Source organism: Pseudorasbora parva, chromosome 5 (assembly GCF_024679245.1).
Source record: "Pseudorasbora parva isolate DD20220531a chromosome 5, ASM2467924v1, whole genome shotgun sequence".
Lineage (NCBI taxonomy): Eukaryota > Metazoa > Chordata > Actinopteri > Cypriniformes > Gobionidae > Pseudorasbora > Pseudorasbora parva.
The window spans coordinates 34625896-34646868 of record NC_090176.1 but is presented as its reverse complement, the minus strand read 5'-3'; the positions used below and the strand labels follow the sequence as shown (position 1 = coordinate 34646868).

At 42.8% G+C, this 20973-nt stretch overlaps 1 protein-coding gene across 3 annotated transcripts in view; it reads right to left on the bottom strand.

Annotated features, from left to right (window-relative positions):
• Positions 1–3626: 3626 nt before the first annotated feature.
• clybl (citrate lyase beta like) overlaps positions 3627–20973 on the bottom strand; it is a 185196-nt gene continuing 167849 nt past the window's right edge. For all 3 annotated transcript variants that reach the window (XM_067443978.1, XM_067443980.1, XM_067443979.1), the window contains 5 exons: positions 11500–11601; positions 10758–10851; positions 10380–10547; positions 5460–5584; positions 3627–4466 (listed from right to left, as the gene is read on the bottom strand). In XM_067443978.1, coding sequence (XP_067300079.1) covers positions 4371–4466; positions 5460–5584; positions 10380–10547; positions 10758–10851; positions 11500–11601 — 585 coding nt within the window. In that variant the 3' untranslated portion in view covers positions 3627–4370. The remainder of the gene's footprint in view (positions 4467–5459; positions 5585–10379; positions 10548–10757; positions 10852–11499; positions 11602–20973) is intronic.

The following is a 20973-nucleotide window of genomic DNA, read 5'->3' as shown; positions in this document are numbered from 1 at the left end:
GTGTGCGCTAGGGATAGTTCTGATTGTGTCTGGTTCATATATAGCCTACACAAGTTAAAACTGCAATCATTTAGTTAAATAACCGACTATATTTTAATAGCCCTCGTTGCATTGCACCTAAAATAAATAGCCTAGTTGAGAGGGAAAAATATATTAAATATCCCCATTTTAAAAAAGTATAGTTTGTGTTTACCAAAAAATAAAATAAAGTTTGCACAGATATTTTAAATGTATTTTTTGTTTCGTTTTTTTAAAATATAAAATGCAGACGAGAACAACACAATAAAAATGTGGGCGTCAGGCAACATCCTCATTCGCGCAAATTTTAGCCTATAGGCCTATTATAATCATCCTTAAGGTAATAAAGCGAATTAGGCTATTCAGCTAGTTAATATCCCCAAATGCTATAACAATTTGTATTTTTTTTTGTGTTTTGTTAACACTAGATCTGAAGCCTATAGGCTATATGATTGAATGTTTTTTTTTTTTTCTCTTTCTCAAATGTCACCGAAAGCTAGGCATTTGTGTCGCCTTCACAATGGGATATTTTCAGCTGTTCTCTGATAATGTTATTCAGGCAAATTCAAAAGTCACATTAACCTACGTGCAAAAAAACGCTAGACATTTTACAACATTATAGAGTTCAATTTCACTCATTATACCCCCACTGCCAATAAATTCAATTTCATTTCAATTACACATTATTTCCAAAATTGTTCCTGCTTGCTCTTGTTGTAAACGATTCGTTTTATTGCAGGGGAATTATCTTTGTTGAAATGAGTTTGTCATATATTGTCTAGTAAAAGAATGAAGTCATTATTGGGAGATCCCTTGGCGAGAAATTAGGCGAGCAAAATCCTCCCTGCCACACGGGTCCCATTGAGATTAATGAAAAATATGTAAAACGTTTCCTTTTAATTTTCCTCTGAAAGCACTTTGCATACATGCATTTTCTCTGCTGGGTTGATATCAGATAATTTATGAGAGCAATCTCAGCACATAACCATCAGGACTGTGTTTCAAGCCTAATTGAGTGCTGTCAAGATTAGGTAAGGTCCTATTCGTGTTAATTGTATTGTACTCTCTTTGGGAATACTAGTAAATGTATTTAAATAATTCCGCCTTGTGAGCTGAAAAGATTATGTCAACTTACAGGCATAATAGAAATGTCATGAAAAATGACAAAGAACTGGGAGGAAGTAGCATTTTGCTGACCTAGTCCGCAAATCCTTTAAACCCAGAATCTTTGTCTAAACAGATCAGTTTCAAGCAAATTAATAAAATAAATGGTGCCATTACTGCACTGATCATCAGATTAACTGCTAAACGCCATTTCACTTTACAAAATAAAATCACTTCTATTGCAATCATAAACAACAATAAATGCACAAAAAGTAGGCTAAGTAGGCCAAAACAGACGAGTCTAGTTTCATTTCAAATGAATGTCATATCAATCAGCAATCATATATCACACTTATTTTCTTAAGTGACTGAGGTTCAGAGGTCATCATAGGAGCGTTTGTATTTTGTGTTATTTTTCACTCAAATATACAAATTCTGTCGTTTACTTACCCTCCAAAATGGTATGGATTTGTTTCTTCAGTAAAACAATATTTCTTGTAAATAAATAAATAAAAATTAAGTTTGTTCTGTTTTTCCATCCATCCATCCATCCATCCATCCATCCATCCATCCATCCATCCATCCATCCATCCATCCATCCATCCATCCATCCATCCATCCATCCATCCATCCATCCATCCATCCATCCATCCATCAAATCACATCTAACATAACATAATAGTCCTTGTATGTGTATCGGCATGTATGTATGAATGTATGTACATATGTATGTATGTATGTATGTACGTATGCATGTTAGTATGTATGTATGTACGTATGCATGTTAGTATGTATGTATGTATGTATGTATGTACGTATGCATGTTAGTATGCATGTATGTACGTACGTACGTATGCATGTTAGTATGCATGTATGTATGTATGTAGGTATGTACGTATGTATGCATGTATGTATGTATGTATGTACGTATGCATGTTAGTATGTATGTACATATGTATGTACGTATGCATGTTAGTATGCATGTATGTATGAATGCATGTACGTATGGACGTATGTACGTATGCATGTATGTATGTACGTATGTATGCATGTATGCATGTATGTATGTATGTATGTATGTATGTATGTATGTATGTATGCATGTATGTATGTACATATGTATGCATGTATGTATGTATGTATGTACGTATATATATGTACGTATGCATGTTAGTATGCATGTATGTATGCATGTATGTATGCATGTATGTACGTATGCATGTTAGTATGTATGTATGTATGTATGTATGTACGTACGTATGTATATACGTATGCATGTTAGTATGCATGTATGTATGTATATATGCATGTTAGTATGCATGCATGTATGTACATATGTATGTATGCATGTATGTACGTATGCATGCATGTATGTATGTATGTATGTATGTATGTATGTATGTACGTATGTATGTATGAACGTATGCATCAATGTACGTATGTATACATCTATGTATGCATGTTTGTATGTATGTATGTATGAACGTATGCATCAATGTACGTATGTATACATCTATGTATGCATGTTTGTATGTATGTATGTATGTATGTAAGTATGCATGAATGTATGTATGTATGCGTATGTATGTATATGTATATGTACACACACACGCGCACACAAACGCACACACACACACACACAATCATTTATACATAAAGTGTATATATATATATATATATATATATATATATATATATATATATATATATAATTTAGCTAACTAAACGCATATATGTATGTATGTATATGTACACACACACAAACACACACACACACACACACACACACACACACACACACACACACACACACACACACATTTATACATAAAGTATATATATATATATATATATATATATATATATATATATATATATATATATATATATATATATATATATATATATATATATATATATATATATAATTTAACTAACTAAACGCAGGGCGGCTCTAGATGAATCTCATCACATTGGCGTATCAATCCTAGGATCTGATTGAGAGTCTTCAGACATGCTTAAAGAGCGTTTAGAGTGAAAGGGCTTGTCTGACACGAGTCCAAAAAGACAATTCCAAAGAAAATGAAAAATAAATGAGTGAAAAAGGCAGAGAGCATGGATGGGTGGGAGGGAGTGTGGAGAGGTGTGGGACGGGTGCCAGGCCGTCAGCTTACTGTCGGGCCCTTTGGGCCGCTCACAGCAGCGGCTTCCATATTTCTGTTTGTGTCCCCAGGCTGGCACGGATCTCAGGCCGAGTCGCTTGCTACAGACACTATTGATCACGCCATATTCAGTTGTGCTTTATACAGAGGCCTTTATTACCATAGTGACCAACTGAACCATCAACCATTCCCCCCCACCCCCATCCCAGACAAATCCGCCCTAGACAGTTCTGCCAAATATCTCATCAGCTCGTGGGAGACCAGCAGGAAGGAGCGGGAACATAGTGTACTATAGGATGTATTCATGACAAAACACATAAACAACAACATCGCCCTCAAGGGTGAAAAGGATGGTCATTCATTGGGAATGACATGCTGAAGGTTTATTTCAAAAGAGGCATTCTTGTCACAAGTGTGTGTAAGGAACATTAGTGAAACAGACGACGGCACGTCTTGGCCATGTTCACGGTGACTCCGAAGCGGGATGGAGAGACGGAAACCACTGACCGGGTAACAAAGCCATGGAAAACTGCTGATATTTACATAGAGGGAGCCCTCGCGGAGCTCTTTGTGTACGTGTTTGCGAGTGAGCGTGTGGCACACCGCACAGAGCTTACGCCAGGCCGCAGACACATTCAAGCCTTGTCTTGAAGAAAAAAACTGGCTTGCTGAGTCCCCTGAAACAAAGGCCTACAATTTAGAGCGGGCTCACAGGCTCATTCTCTCGATGTTGGTTTTAGTAAATTCACGGCGGCTTCTTGGCAAACAGCGCTTTGATGTGCCGGGGCCTAGAGGAGCCTTCAGGCTGAATGGAAGCTCAACGGCAGGGCAGCTCTGTTTGTTTGCCCTTTCACTGGGCACGCACAACCCTTTACCGCGGTCAACCGTCTACCCTGACACGCGACGAGCAAGGGGTGAGCATTTCAGAACACAAAATAATCAATCAATTAACAATTAAGTTTATCACATAGCACATCATCCCTGTTACTAGTTTAACAATGCACAGATAATTTTAGCTCTTGACGCGAAGTGCACGATACGGCCAGCATGATGCAGAGTTTGATGTCTGAGGAACCCAGATTTGGCTCACTTTCCCTGAACAGTTGAAGCCATTGTGACAATGTTCTGAGCCTGCTTCAGAGATGGCATGTCAATCATACTGCCATGAAAGGTGAAAGCCCCCTGAGGAGAAGAGAAGAGAACAGAACACTGGTTGAATAAAAATAAAAGTAGATATTGTCTTGAAGATCATATCCTACGACACAGCTTTAATGGAATGCATATATAGGACTACAAAGAAGAATAGGATGGTTATTCATTAATCCCCTGGAGAGAAATCCAAGGAAAGAGGACACATATATAATATATATACGTTTCAAAGGGAGGATTAATTTAAATGCTTGTGTTAATTGTGTTTATTGTAGGGAACCAGTATCTTTATGTTAGCTCCAAAGTTTGTTGGTAAGCACTAGAGAAGGAATACAGAAGGAGCATGAGAATGAAAATGGAGATATTCTTGACAGCTGCAGGAATTAGAGGTGGATTTGTATGCCAGATACTCCTATTCACTGCACCACTGGACTGAGCCGGATATTTCAATCAGCCTACCCAGTCATAACCTCTTAAGAAGAAAGAGTTTCGATAATTAAATGACATATGTATCCAAAGAAACTAAATCTGCAGTTAAGCTGGATACTAAATATAATGTTATGCTGGTAGAGTCTAAAAATGACTTGTTGAGTTGTAGAAACCTCAGGTGGGTATTTTGCAAACTTTTTCTGTAACAAATCTGCAAGGAGATTGAAGAGGGCACCGAAGGAAAAAAAAAAAAAATACAGGAAAACAAAATAAATCGAGCAACTGTGTCCCGGAATCTCAGTTTGTGAGCAAAGAGCCGAATGGGGAGAGTGTCGCTGATGCACCCCCCAGGCCATCCTTAGCGTAAGAATTACTGGCAGATTGTACATTACTAGCACATCTCAGACACGCGCAGCCCTACCGAGCAGAAAACGCAGGACTCAATGATGCACTAAATTAGGAACTATAATATTCAACACCTCATTTGATTTTCTCAGACAAAAGCTACAGTGCAGCATGAGTCATGGAGGACGCTATATCAGGCTGGAAAATAATACAGATCTCTGTGTGGAAACACAGGGACTACTGAATGTGCACCTTTCCCAACTTCTGATGCTCCTCGAATGCAGCGATCAGCTCCGTGGCCCACTTGATTCTCTCGGGACTGGGGGCAAATTCTTCTTGAACGGCCTTGATCTGGTTGGGGTGAATTACTTGTTTTCCTAGGAAGAGCAAAAAAAGAAAGAGTCACTAACAACATAAACAGTAAATAAATATTCCAAAGAGAATAACATATTTAACGGCCATGTCTCCGAATGAATAAATAAATCAATTGAAATCCTCAACACTCATCAGTAACATTTATAATATTAATAAAATATTACTTATTTCTTTAACCACCTATCATAATGTACATGCCAATTCATTCCACAACTGATAGTAGGAATGAGTAGTATTTGACTGGTCGACCTGTATAAACATCCATTTATTTAGGTGTACTTTTTATTTCTATTTTGAGTGCACTATGCCCACCCGCAAACCACACTACAGGAAGTAGTGCTATTCTGTAAAAATAGAAGAAGAAAAAACATCATCTAGGATTATTTCTCCACAAGGCATTGGTAGGTATTTGCTCTTCTTTCTCCAGTACAGCTCCCTGACCAAGAATGAATTTAAGGGACACAGCAGGGACAGAGGATGCTATGAATTATGGGTGTCATCCCGATTTTCGCCTTGTGCCCCGCTGAACACTGAAACTTTACTGCACGCTTAGTTACACTCCAATCTGATGCAGCCTCCGAGAGACTTCGCTTGCTGTTTTTATTACAGGCCTGTGTGAGAGCCCCACACATGCACAGTCACCTCAACACACTTCATACATACACACACTACACATAGATATAGATGTCAAGGACAGCAGCATCAGCTAGTGTGTTAATGATCCAATGCGGAGTTGAAAAAACGGAATGGATGAAATGATCCATAATGTGAAGTAAGAAATCCATGCACTTACTAAATCTACCTCTACAAAACATGCTTTGCGAGCATTTGATCAATACAAATGTATTCTAGTTGGTTTCAATTTTTTTAAAAATATATTTCTATGATTAATAATGTGTTGTTTGTAAAATATTAATAAATAGAATGGGTTTTTAGAAAGAAAATAACATCAACAATATAATACAATACAAAATAAAATAAAATAAAAAGGAATAAAAAAATAAATAAAATAAAAATAATTATAGGGCCTTTGTAAAAACAAAAAAAAAAACAAAAACAAACAAGGTTGCTTCATTGACAGTGTAGGTGCCATTTTCAAATACACATTTCCTTTTCCACCCTACTTTGCACCATCGGCTAAGAAGCTAAAACGGATTACAGTCATGACGGCTGAAACCTTATTCTCAAAAATAACATCTGTCCAGTACCCCGCCATAATAATCAAGGACATTTTTTCCAGATCAAACCACTAAGCAATGAGACTTCATTTGAGAAATAACCGCTACGTACTGCTTCAGCTCATCTCTTAAAAACAAAAACGGAAAGGTATCTAGCTGACAGCCATTGAATTTAATACATGAGAAAACCATTAGCTCCATCTGTGGGTCTTTCCCCAGTTAACCCCTCTGCCATGTGTTATCCATTGAGTTCCCACATAATTTAGCACACAATGTTACATATTGCAGCATAATGTCAGTCATATGTTAACACGGTCTTGCAACGGCACAGGTGTTACTTTTTGCATCTTTTACACATTGCCGTAGCCAAATACTGCAAGGTAAGGCACAATCTGATGATGCAGCTGGGAGAGAACGAGGCGTCAGGTTAACCAATGACAGCTAAGCATGCGCTTCAATGTAAATAAACCAAACCAGCTTGGTGACTGCGTTTTCTTATTGAGCCAACAGTGCTGCAGAAGGAAGAATCACCAGTGTGTGTGTGTGTGTGTGTGTTTGTACTGTCCCTCTGCTGCTCTGGAGGAGACGGCCTGTTGGATCAACACCCTAAAGCTGAGGCTCAAGGTCCATGTTTGTGACGCCCATCCCAGAAAAGACTGGCAGGGGGTCGTTCCCTCACATCAACAAAATATGCCCCTTCCCCAGACTGCCACCTGTTCAGGAGCTGTCTGTTCTGAGCCAGCTAGTGACAGAGTGAGCAAAGGGGGCATGGTGAGCCCTTACGCCGTGCCGCCATTGGCCGGCTGCAGTGCATCATTAATGTTCCCCAATGCCATTCTGCCAATCACAGGGTGCCATCTGTTTTGAGTATGTCTGGTTGGCTCACTACCATTTAGCAGAGTGCCACTGTTAGATGATTCTCAAAATCTTACTTAGAAGGATAGAATCTATGAAAAAGGCAGAAAAACAACAACAGAAAAGGATAAATGTGAATATAAGAAAGAAGGAAAATCCTATTTTATTTTGAATTATCTTAATTAATATATAACCTTTATATTTTCTTTCATTTTAGGAGATCAGTAAAAAGAGATCAGTATAAGAGTATATGAATAAGGAGATTCTTATTCATTACACAAAACCATATCTGAGTAGTTATGACTCGGTAATCCTCCTAAAGACATAAACAATGGCCAAAGTCATAGGTGGGGAGTTATAATGCTTAGACAAAATGTGTGCAGTAATACATACAAGAGGAGAGGACAAAATGTATGGTAAGACTCATCTTAATTTGTAACTTTTTGGCCTTTCTGTTTTGTACCAGATTTATCTGCTTGTCTATTGAACATTTGAGTATTTTGCCTGTTTATTATTTTTTAAAGGAATATATTTCCTATGTTGTAAAAACTGTTTCTCATGGTAGATAAAATGCCTGATTAATTATTAGAAAATATTTTAAATAAGTCTACCATGCTATTTCTAAGAATTCATTTTCTGATTTAAATTTTCCTAAACCTAAATCTACAATTTTCTAATTTAAAACAAATAACTGATAGATTTTCAAACTACAAAAAGGTGTGATCTCACATTTGTATTAATTAAAAGCATTCTAAGACCCGAATTATTGTATTTGCATGACATTATAGTAATAGATTTGCACGTGCAAGTTTATTGCAAAAGAAGAACAAAAATTGGCCGAACTACATTTATCTGCATGCAATCTCAACTGCCTACGGATAAACACACACTCACCGACACACACTTCACACTGAGGGTGTAAACTGTAAACAGTGTTACTGTAGGCCTCCTCACACAGGGTCCTCAGACTAGCAGTGGCAAACAGAACGGCGGTGAGCTCAGCACACGCTACACGAGGAGCCGCTCCAATTCAGACTCGCTCGAGAGGCAGAAGAGAGTCATCAAACCCGACCCCACCTGCCTAATGACAGGCTGCTGAACAGAGCGCCCGGCTGATGGGCTGCAACATGGCATGATCAACCCGCAGGCTGGCTGCTGGGGAAATAAAAACAACCAACCTTGCAGTGGCACCCTGATGGATATCCTGGGACACCACAAACCGGAAAATAATTATCAAAAAGTAAATAATTCAGCTGGCTCACGTGAATATTTGCATTCCTTAATTTTAGTATGGTAACCAACCACAGTTTCTGCCAAAATACAAAAAAAAAAAAAAAAAAGACAAGTAAAAATTTGGTCATTTATTGCACTATCCATTACAACAAGAAAAAAAAGTAAAATATCTCAAAAGTCTTTTGCATAGTTTGAAGGTAATCCAATAATAATTATGATTTTACAGTAGTAAAAATATAATGGAATTTTTGGTGACTGTTTTTTTAAATAATGTTTGTTAATGCTATTCAATGAATTTTCCTAATTCTTTTCTGTACTAAAAACATTTTTTTTTTTTTGAGTTGAAAGATAATAAAATGATAATAAAATGGTGGCTTAAATAAAAATCAGCGATTACACGTTTTATATAGAATTTCAGAGGAATTTTGATTTTGATGAATTTTTTTAAAAATGTCAACAAATGGCTCAAGTAAAATAAGAGAAAAGTGAGTGTTCTTTAGCAGAGGAGGGCTGTGTTCTGGAGGAATGGCAGTGCTAGTGTATGCAGAGATGTGCAGGGAGAACAGTGTGTATTCTGCAAACAGCAATTACATATTCATTAGCGGAGGCTCAGAGGAGGGCTGTGTCTGGCCTCCCGTGGCCAGTTACCCGCTCACCAGGACTCCACACACACACACACACACACACACACACACACACACACACACACACACACACACACACACACACACACACACACACACACACACACACACACACACACACACACACACACACACACACACACACACACACACACACACACGTTGCCTGGCTACAAACCCACACATCGCTAAGCTGCGAACATACGTCTATCTCCCACAAACACACTCGCATATAACACATGCAGATTCACGCATGCGCACACTGACAAACACATGGCAGTAGCTCTCTTGACAATTTTTTTTACGTAGGAAATTAAAAAAAAAACAGGTAATGAATACAATCACCAATACAATATGGGGAGCATTATATAAATGACAAACAACACAATTATAAAATAGATGCCAGAAAGTATTCAAATTTAACAACAAACAATAATGTCAGCACTAATAAGGTAGATGTCCGATACAATATGAGATGTAGAGGGAGAGAAATAGTAAAAACAACCCACTAATCTCCAGAGGATAAAATATATAATTTATGAAATTTCATTCATATTTACCACACAATATTTGTGAGATATTTTAAGGATTTTTGCAGGTTAAATACAAGCTGTGCTCTATCCATCGCTAACCTGGAATATTCCTTTAAGACCAGAATAATATGATGCTAATCACAATAATTGGTTCTCTTACTTGTTTTGCTTGTGCAACAGAAATGTTTACTTAGTTCTGTAAGTATATGCTCTATATGTTATTATACATGTGTTAGTGCAATGAATTTTTATTAAGATCATTACAATTAAGTCCAAGACTCACTTAAAGGAGGACCAGGCCAGGATGCAATACAGCAAGTGAACAGAAAAAAAAAAGTAATGTAGTCAGCATACCAGTGAAGCCCATGAGCGCGCCCTCTCTGGCCTGCTGCCTCAGTCCTTCCACATCCTGATAGTCGATGTAAACAAGGTCGATCGCCTGGAGACCGAAGGCTTTGGTGGTGACCACCACTTTCTGCCGAGCGTACAGGAGTTCTTTAGCATCTTTAGTGCGTGTGGCTCCTAACAGTTAAAAGAGATCAAAAACATGATAAAAAAACAAAAACAAGCATCATATAACAGATAAATAATGTGCAGTTTGAAGGGGTATTAATGACATATTATAGTTTAATTTCATATTTTACATGACATTATTATTATTATTTGTGGTGCTGTCAAAAAACAAAGCAAAAAAGAAAGTGGAAAATTGGTGAGATTAAAAAAATAGCAGACCTATGCTGGCACAGAAGTCATCTGACCCAAAGACAACGCCGTCATGATGAAGACCTGCCTTTGGTCCAAGATCTCGAAGTGCTTCACATACTGCCTTCAAGAGAAAATATAGAGCTGTGTGAATGTGTGTGTGTGTGTGTGTGTGTGTGTGTGTGTGTGTGTGCACTTTGGCACTCAATCAAGTCACCAAGTCAAACGACTCTAATTTTCAACCAATACTCCCTTAATCACGGTCCATGCCTCTGTTCTTTATATTGTGTTTAGAAATGGAACTATATCAGATATTTAAAAAAAGACACACACACACACACACACACACACACACACACACAATTAATGGTCCGTCTCTGTCCCTGTGGATGGAGAAATCTAGAAATCTGTGAAGACCGTCCAAGGCTGCAACTAACCCCAGAACCAGGACTAGTGAGAGACAGTCTGGAATGTGATATGACCGTGTCAGGCACAGAGCAGATGGAATTTCTTGAATGCTTTTGTTGGGTTCCAAATTAATTTCACTTCTTGCTGTGACTCTGCAATATTTCTCTGTCTTGGCTCTGGGATTCCGTCTAGCCAGCACAACAGAGGGTTTGGGGGAAGGGGAAAGAAAAATAATCAAAAGAAAAAAAGGAACTGCATATTTTATAAGCAGACAAAAAAAGAAAAACATGACTTTGACCATTGTTTGATTCCTGATAGGGGCGTTTTTTTAAATGTACAACTCAAAATATAAGGTGTTATTTACCTTGAAATTCAGCAGACCCACAGCAGTTTCCACAAAGGTGACCAAGCGGATGGGTTCCTCAAGCTCTCTGCCTTTTAAGTACCGCTGAAACCTGTCAACAAACTGAAACAAACGCGCGCAGTCAAAAACTGTTTAAACAGACGACATTACTCGAAAGCCAAGCCTAATTAAAAAGAAAAAAAAACCTTCTGACTCAGGGTTTTGAAAGAAAGAAGAAGAATAAAGAAATATTGCTTCAAAACCTTGACAGGATTCACACAGTCTTTGGACAACTCCTGTTTCACAGGGGCCCTCGAGATATACTACAGGTTCCTGTCTGAATTTACAAAGAAAGGAGCGCTGAATATGAAAAGGGAAGGGATGAGATTTGAGCTGTCTGGGAGTGCATTTCATTTCAGTTTTATGCAGAACCTCGGCTTCCCCCGGCGGACAGACTCGTGAGACTTGCGACGTGTGATACGACACTTCTCCGCGCTATTCATTTTCCCCGCTAATATTTGAGCTTACCTAAGAAGGCTTTAAAATGAAGTTTGGTGCTTTGAAGACCAAAGCATTCCGATTTTTTCCAACAGACCAGTTCACAGCTAGCTGTGGACTGCCAGTGGGGTTGCCCAAATTCCAAAATCTATCATCTGGAAACACACAAAAGCTCCCTCTGTCAGATATTTTCTTTTAAAGCCTGTACAAAAATAAAAGGAGGGGGGAAGGGAAGAGAAAGGGGAAAAAAAAAACTCAAAGCAGAAAAGTGTAATTCCCTGTCCCCCGTTCCGTCTCTCTTTCACACATTGGGGACAGCAGATTAAAATAACCTCAGGTACGTCAAGGCTAGTTTTCCAAATAAAGGCTAAAATATCCCACACACACTTGTTTTATTAGCTCAAAGAATATGCCTTCATTGAGGGATTTTTTTCTAATGGGGGAATTTTAATCATCTCCCCATTCAATCTCAGTAGGATAAATCATATCTGAGAGATTTGCATAAATATAAACCATCAAAGACTTTTCATCTTCAAAGGGGTTTTCAAGACCCAATAAGCTTTGTACTGTAATCATCTGAGGTCACAACCCTGCAGGAGTAATGCTGCTATGGCAACATAAAAACGCCAACGGCTTAGCATAATATTCCCCTCGACCGGGGAAAAGGGAGGGAGAGGGTAGGGCTTGTTTGGCGGCCCTTCCACTTCCTCCCTGTCTCTTTTATCAGACGCCACACTGCCCTCTTCGACGGCCCTGTATTTTTGAGCAAAATAATAGCCACTTGGCAGCAAAATTAAGCATTTATAGCCCTCAGTAAAATTAAAAGCTCAGTCCTGTCACGCGCCTTTAACGGAGAGGCGCCATTAGGACGTCGACAAGTGACGACAAATTACAGGTGTGCTTTAGTGGCGCTGAAGTAACGGGATCGATCTGCCCTTTCAATATTTACACTGCACTTGTGCGAACACTAATACCACTCTCAGGTGACAAGCTTTTCCCATCGCTATGGGTCGCTAGTGAAAACCCACACTTCTCAACAACAAGTGCCACAGAGGCCCCATCCGCCATGATCCGGATGGAAACGAGGCAGTGATTCCGGGGCGAGGAAGCCGCCAGAGCGAAAAAGGCGGCAAGTGGATAAGTTTCAATTAATTCTCTTCAAAAGAGGGCCAGATTAAATGTTTCCGGCCTGCTGAAGTGCTCATTTCACCGTGTGGTGGTGGTGGTGGAGGGGGGGAATAAGGAGCGGACAGGGAGGGACGGGACTCGAGCTGGTTCCTTTCAGGACTCAGCGGTGTGGCGGCCAAAGAATGCACACAGCTCCGAATCTGTGGGAGAATTGTCTGTGGACAAAAGGAGGAGGGGGGGAGAGTTACGCCTGTTATAGTCCAATAAGCCTTGTCAGTCAAACAAGCACAGAGAGAGAGGATAGAAAGGGAGAGTAGAAGATTTTCACACAAAAGGAAACAAGTAAGTCCATCTTTTAGCAACAAATCAGTCTGGAGGTTCCTCTGCTCATCTACGTGAAAAAGGGAAAGAAAATAAACAACAGAGGGATTTAGGGCCGGCCGCCGGGACAAGAAGAAGAGGAGGAGGAGAGAAAGATAATCAGGCTTGTAGTGGTACGACTTTGTGTTGTGTGTTGGATTAGACACTCACTGACTGCTCATCCCAGACACAAACACATACATACGGGAAAAAGAGATATTTCATGCTTAGTTAAAAGCTGATGATTATTTTACAGTAGTCAAAAAATAAACGTAAAAGGCAAAACACGCTACAAGCAACACCATTGGATTATTCAAACTAAAATACTCTGTAAATGTCAAATTTTAAAAACTACTAACTTTGTAAAAGCATCAAAATTATGCTGTTTGAAATATAATGCATATTCCGTATGAAGTTATTTTCTTTAACTTGTGAAAGTTGCGATGCGCCCAGATTTCATTCACAAAAGCAACCCATAAGTTATTGTTAATGATGTAGGCCAAAAATAACGTAAAAATTGCACAAATTAAACATTGAAATAATCAGTTGTTGTAAATGTAATGAAAAAGGTTGGTCTGCCATTGATTGGTCAAACATGTAGTCCCGCCCATAACTAATGCCATTGGTTGACTCAATGTTGCTGTGTCAGACAGCACAAACAAACAGACCAATATCGCTACAGAACCACGTTCCTAATCACAGTTCACATTTTAGAAGGAATTAACCAACAAATGACTTCTGCATATTACATTTTTTTAGGACAGTTGTCACTAATACCAGTATCGTATTACCAATATCGATACCACAAAAATATATTATGGCAACAAAAATTGTAGTAACTGGTATTTTTACAGAAACTACATTGACCACATGTTCACATGGTCAATTATGGTAAGGATTCTGTATGACCAAGTATGATAATGTATCTTAACTGTTCAGAGCTGTGAGAGACAGCAAAAAGAGAGAAAGATAGAAACACCCTCTCCTTTCATGTTTGTCTCACGCCACTTTCAAAGCAGTGGGCCCATGTCAGGTCAGTGCTACATGACTTCCTCTCCGCTCACAATCTCCCGTATCCTGCTGCGGCTATGAGCTCGACCGTGTGCAAAGCATGTGGAGAGCATGTTCTAACCCCCGCCACATATGTGTGCACTTTTTAATGCATTCACACACTGTAATACTCAATCTGACATATTTGTAGGGGCTGTATTGTTTTTTGTAAAAAATGATCTCGTGTCTGAATAACTTTTGGTTTGACTAATATATATTACTCAAACCAAAAATGATTCAGAGATTATTTATATATATATATATATATATATATATATATATATATATATATATATATATATATATATATATATATATATATATATATATATATATATATATATATATATATATATATATTGCCATCCATAGAGTAGACCATAACCAACACAGCTAACTAACTTGTGTGTTTAATAATATATATATATATATATATATATATATATATATATATATATATATATATATATATATATATATATAAACACACGTTCGTTAGCTGTGTTGGTTATGGTCTACTCTATGGATGGAATTTTTTTGGGAGAAATAGATAAAATAGTAGTTAACAAGAATAAAAGAGAGAAATATGAGCACCTGTCAGCAATTAAAAAGGGAAGAAACATTGAGCGGCCCGGGAAGTATATGAGCGCTAATTAAAACCACTAGTTAAAAACTTCCTGCTTCTAGCCTAAACTAACTGTGAGCAACAGACTAGGGCCCCCCTCCATCTCTCAGCCTCCCTCCCTTCCTCTACCTAGTTAAGACATTGTGGCTTCTTTCAGGTCTTTTCAGTGCTCATGCAGAGTAGCTGAATACTGCAGATTTGGGCTGGGTTGGCTGGTTGGGGGAAATGAGCTGGAGGGATTTGGGGGCTGGTGTATTGGCTATGCTGGGGGCCACCAGGGGCCTCCTGGGGCCGACTGGCAGAGGAAGCCCTGCTTTGATGGACGAACAAACGTCTACAAGAATCCTCTACACCTCCTGCAACACACACACATGGAGGTGATCAGGAGGAATGAGTGTTTTGTGGCTTTCAGTCAATGTCTGCTAGCTTCGAGACCATCTATATGCTAGTGTCACTGACTGACTGACCAGCTCTATAATAATGAGATCTACACGGCTAAAGTGCCCTCCCGCTTTGATTTTAGAAAATGTTTGCATTAAAAATCAAAGCTCAACATTCCCAGCGACAAGGTAGTTTAATTGAAGAGGTCCACTATTTCCAGGAGAAAGAAGTTTTTGTGACATCTGTCTTATGAAGCTAGTTTCAAAATGTCATGGCTTTCTTGAGCAGATGCCAAGATATACAGTCCCATTTCTCCCCGGGCCTGACTACAGGGATCAAGTCCTCTGTACAGACTAATAGAAAAGATTGTTATTATTGCTTTGAAAAGACCTGTGGTTTCATCTTACCCTGCGAGTTCAGAGAGTGTTGTGTTCAATACAAATGATGGAAAATACAAGAGCACATCAGAGGTAGTATTTTTAGGTTCTCATTTTTCACATTAAGCAGGGCATAGCCTATAATTTGTGGGTTCAAATTTTCATGAATGTCACATTAAATACCGGTATAATCTAACCAAAATAAAATGAAAACATACTAGCAATCAATGTACAATTACATGTTTGCTAAATGTACTAATACAATCTTTGAGAACCCCAAAGCTGAATTTTCAGTATCATTCCTCCAGTCTTCAGTGTCACATGATCCTTCAGAAATCATTCTAATATGATGATTCATTTTCAAAGTTGGAAACAGTTCTGCTGCTTAATATTTTTTTCATAACCCGTGATACTTTATAATACTCTGATGAATAAAAAGTAAAAAACAAACAAACAAACAAACAAAAAAAACAAGCAGCAAATGTTTTAAAAATAGAAATCTTTTGTAACAACAATATACACTACTGGTCAGTAATTTGGGGTCAGTATTTTTTTTTTTGGTTGAAATAAATCAATAATTTAATTCAGCAAGGATGTGTTAAATTGATAAAAATTGAGAGTAAAGGAGATTTATATTATTTGAATTTTTATTTTATTTTGAATAAATGCAGTTCTTTTGAACCTTTTATTCATCATATATTTTAGGCAGCAGAACTGTTTCCAACACTCATAATAAATCAGAATATTAGAATGATTTCTGAAGGATCATCTGATAGACTGGATGTCATGTGACACTGAAGACTGGAGTAACGATCCTGAAAATTCCGCTTTGCATCACAGAATATATTATATATATATATATATATATATATATATATATATATATATATATATATTGTGACAAGTCTCCCGAGCTCTCATCAGCGTCGCCCTGGCAATTGATGGAAAACACCTGCACACGATCAGCACGGGCCGGATCGTCACAGCTGCAGGCCATCAGGCCCGGGCTTAAAAGCCTCGACTCTGGGACACCAGTTTGAGCACGATCTCCATGCAGCAATACGCTAACCTGTCTCTCTCTCTCTCACCCAGACTGCAGCCTGTGACGCTCCGGCCACCTCGCCGCACCCACGTCACCGCTAGCACCAGGGCACCCGGAAGAAGGACATTCACAGCGCACCTGCACCTAAACACATCACGTCTGTCAAGTTTCACACTAATAAATCCACCCTCTGGGGGCTTTGCACCAATTCCATTGTTGCGTGATCCTTCACCCTGCCACACTGGTGGAGAATGCGGGCAAGAGCGTGAAGGATCACCAACCACCCCCTGAACACTGACATTGTTTTTTTTCTCACCCCCGCAGTCAACTGGATCGGAGAAAAAAGCGGCGCTCCTCCCCCATCATGGATGACCTGCTAAAATGCCTTACCGAAGTGAGTCTGCGGCAGCAACAGATCACCGAGCATCTGGCGGCTCGCCAGCAAAAAGTTGAAGAGGAAGTCGCCGCTCTCCGCCTTGCCCCTGCCCAGCACGTTCCGCTGCCTGATCCGCGCGTCCGCGCCACCCAGATACTGCCAAAGTTAACCGGCCTTGACGACATCGAGCTGTTCTTGCAGCTATTTGAGACCACGGCGGTTCGGGAGAACTGGGACCGGAGCGAATGGGCGCGGCTGCTGGGACCCCTGTTGACCGGTGAGGCACAACAAGCATACTTTTCGTTACCCACTGAAAGGGCTGATAATTATGATGCATTAAAGAGAGAAATCCTCGGACGCCTCGGGCTGTCGTCCATCTCAGCAGCCCAATTGTTTCACGACTGGGAGTACAGGCCTCGTCGCCCAGCCCGCGCCCAGGCCGCTGAACTCTCCAGACTGTCCCGACACTGGCTGCTCGAAGGAACATCCACCGCGGGTCAGGTAGCGGAGCGTGTCACGATCGACCGTCTGCTCCGAGCTCTCCCACCGCCCACGAGGAGGGCGGTGGGAATGACGAATCCAACCTCCATCAGCGAGCTCGTCGAAGCCATCGAGTTGGCGGAGGCGGCGATGCACCGCGACCCTGGGGAGCGAGCGCCGTCTTTCCCCCGGAGGGTGGTCCAGGAGCGACGCGCGCCGGAAGGTACCCAGCGCGCAGTACACAGGCCTGCGGCTCCCGGCCCCATCGACGAGCCGATGCCCACGGAGGAACCGGTCCCACCGGTACGTACATGGTTGGCTGGCTGTGTCGTCCATCAAGAACCGCCCCGCGGAGCCCCGCGATCGGAGGTGAAACTAAATGGGCGGCCAGTTCTGGCCCTTCTCGACTCGGGGAGCTCGGTCAGTCTCGTCCAGGCCGCCATCCTACCGCCCCAGAGGAACTCCAAGACCCAACTTCCGATCACCTGTGTACACGGCGACACTCGTTATGTCCCGGCCCGCCGAGTGACGATCTCCGCTGGCCCGGGCACCTGGCCGCTGGAAGTGGGAATTGTGAAGGACCTTCCCGTGGCCGTACTCCTCGGACGGGACTGGCCGGGCTTTGAAGAACTGCTGCAGACCTCCGCCCAGCCAGCCAGCCAGGCCGGGAGCCGCCCCCGAGAGCGGCGCGGTCGGAGAAGGAGGACGACCCAGGCCGCTCTGTTGGCGTCGGACAGCGGGAGAGATGGTGAGTCCCCCTCCCAAACTCCTAATGTCTTCTTTGATGTGTTCCAACAGGTCCAGGGGGGGGGCTCCTTCGCGAAGGCCCAGTTGGAGGATGACCGCCTCAAGAACTGCTGGACTCAGGTCCGGGCAGTCGATGGCCAGGACCATCATCCAGCGCCCCATCCTCTCCCGCATTTCATCGTTCGGAACGGCCTGTTGTACTGTGTCGCCCAGCGGAGGGGGGAGGTCAAAGAGCTCCTCGTGGTGCCGAGGACCAAGACAGAAATGATCATGGAACTCGCCCATGGCCATCCAATGGCCGGTCACCTGGGAGTCGCCAACACCATCCAGCGGATCCGGGACCGGTTCCACTGGCCAGGCTTGGATGGGGAAGTGAAACGTTTCTGTCAGGCCTGTCCCACCTGCCAACGGACCGCACCACGAGCGCCTCCCCCCAGCCCGCTCATTCCGCTTCCCATCATCGGGGTACCTTTCGAGCGAATCGGAATGGACCTGGTGGGGCCGTTGCCTAAGTCTGCCCGGGGACACGAGCACATCCTGGTGATCGTCGACTACGCCACCCGGTATCCAGAGGCAGTTCCCCTGAGGAAGGCCACGGCCAAAAACATCGCCCACGAGCTGTTCCTCCTCTGCACCCGAGTCGGCATCCCGGCGGAGATACTGACGGACCAAGGGACCCCCTTTATGTCCCGGCTGATGGCTGACCTCTGCCGGCTGCTGCAGGTAAAGCAACTCCGCACCACGGTATACCACCCACAGACAGACGGCCTCGTAGAACGGTTTAATCAAACCTTGAAGCAGATGCTCCGGCGTGTGGCAGCGGAAGATAAGAGAGACTGGGACCTGATGCTCCCATACGTCCTGTTCGGCATCAGGGAAGTGCCTCAAGCATCCACGGGATTCACCCCATTCGAGTTGCTCTTTGGCCGTCAGCCGAGGGGTCTTCTGGACGTGGCCCGTGAGGCCTGGGAACAGCAGCAGCCGGCACCTCTCCGCTCCGCCATTGAACACGTGAGAGAGATGCGTGAGCGGATCGAGAAGGTCATGCCATTAGTCCGGGAACACCTCACCAAGGCGCAGCAGTCCCAACAACAAAGGTACGACCGGGCGGCCCAGCCACGAGAGTTTCAACCAGGGGATCGAGTCCTGGTGCTGGTCCCCACCTCCACGTGCAAGTTCCTCGCGACCTGGCAAGGTCCGTACACCGTCGTGGAACGAGTGGGGCCCGTCAACTATCGGCTGCGCCAGCCGGGTCGCCGGCGAGAAGAGCAGCTATATCACGTTAACCTGCTGAAGAGGTGGGTGGGGACCCGAGAACAGCTCGCCGCGTTGGCTTCCGTCGATCCCCTGGTTGTAGACGTCGGGGACCATCTGGCGGCCGCCCAGAAGACGGAGTTGAACCATCTGGTCCGTCAGTTCTCTGATGTGTTCTCCACCCGTCCCGGGCAGACCAACGTCATCCAGCACGACATCCGAACGCCACCAGGGGTCATCGTGAGGCAGCGGCCCTATCGGGTCCCAGAGGCTCGGAGACAGGCCATCGAGGATGAAATTTGTGAGATGCTCAAGTTAGGGGTAATCGAACCATCCCGCAGCGCCTGGTCCAGCCCAATCGTCATGGTACCGAAGCCGGATGGCACCCTCCGGTTCTGTAACGACTTCCGCCGGCTCAACGAGGTCTCGGAGTTCGATGGCTACCCGATGCCCCGTGTCGACGAGCTACTGGAACGTCTGGGGAGGGCCCGGTACATCACGACACTCGACCTCACCAAAGGATACTGGCAAGTGCCCCTCACGAACTCCGCTAAGGAGAAAACGGCGTTCTCTACTCCAAGTGGGCACTGGCAATACCGGACCCTCCCCTTCGGCCTCCACGGGGCACCGGCGACGTTCCAGAGGATGATGGACATCCTCCTGCGTCCTCACCAAGCCTACGCCGCCGCCTACCTCGACGACGTGGTCATCCACTCCGAGACCTGGCAGGACCACCTGGAGCGGCTCCGGAGGGTGCTCCTGGAACTCCGGCGGGCTGGGCTGACCGCCAACCCCCGGAAATGTCATCTGGCCCTCGCCGAGGCTCAGTACCTGGGGTTCCGGGTGGGTAGAGGGCTGATCCAGCCACAACAAAGAAAGGTCGACGCCATCCTGACAGCGCCCCGCCCGGAGACCAAGACCCAGGTACGAGCCTTTTTGGGGTTGGCGGGCTACTATCGCTGTTTTATCCCTAACTTCTCCTCCTTAGCATCTCCCCTGACAGACCTGACCAGGAAGGGGCAGCCGGAGAAGGTGAAGTGGGATGACGCGCTGGATAAGACCTTCCGGGCCATCAAGACCTCGCTGACCACGGAACCGGTCTTGAGGGCGCCCGACTTCAACTGCCCCTTCCTGCTGCAGACGGACGCCTCCGACACGGGCCTCGGAGCGGTCCTCT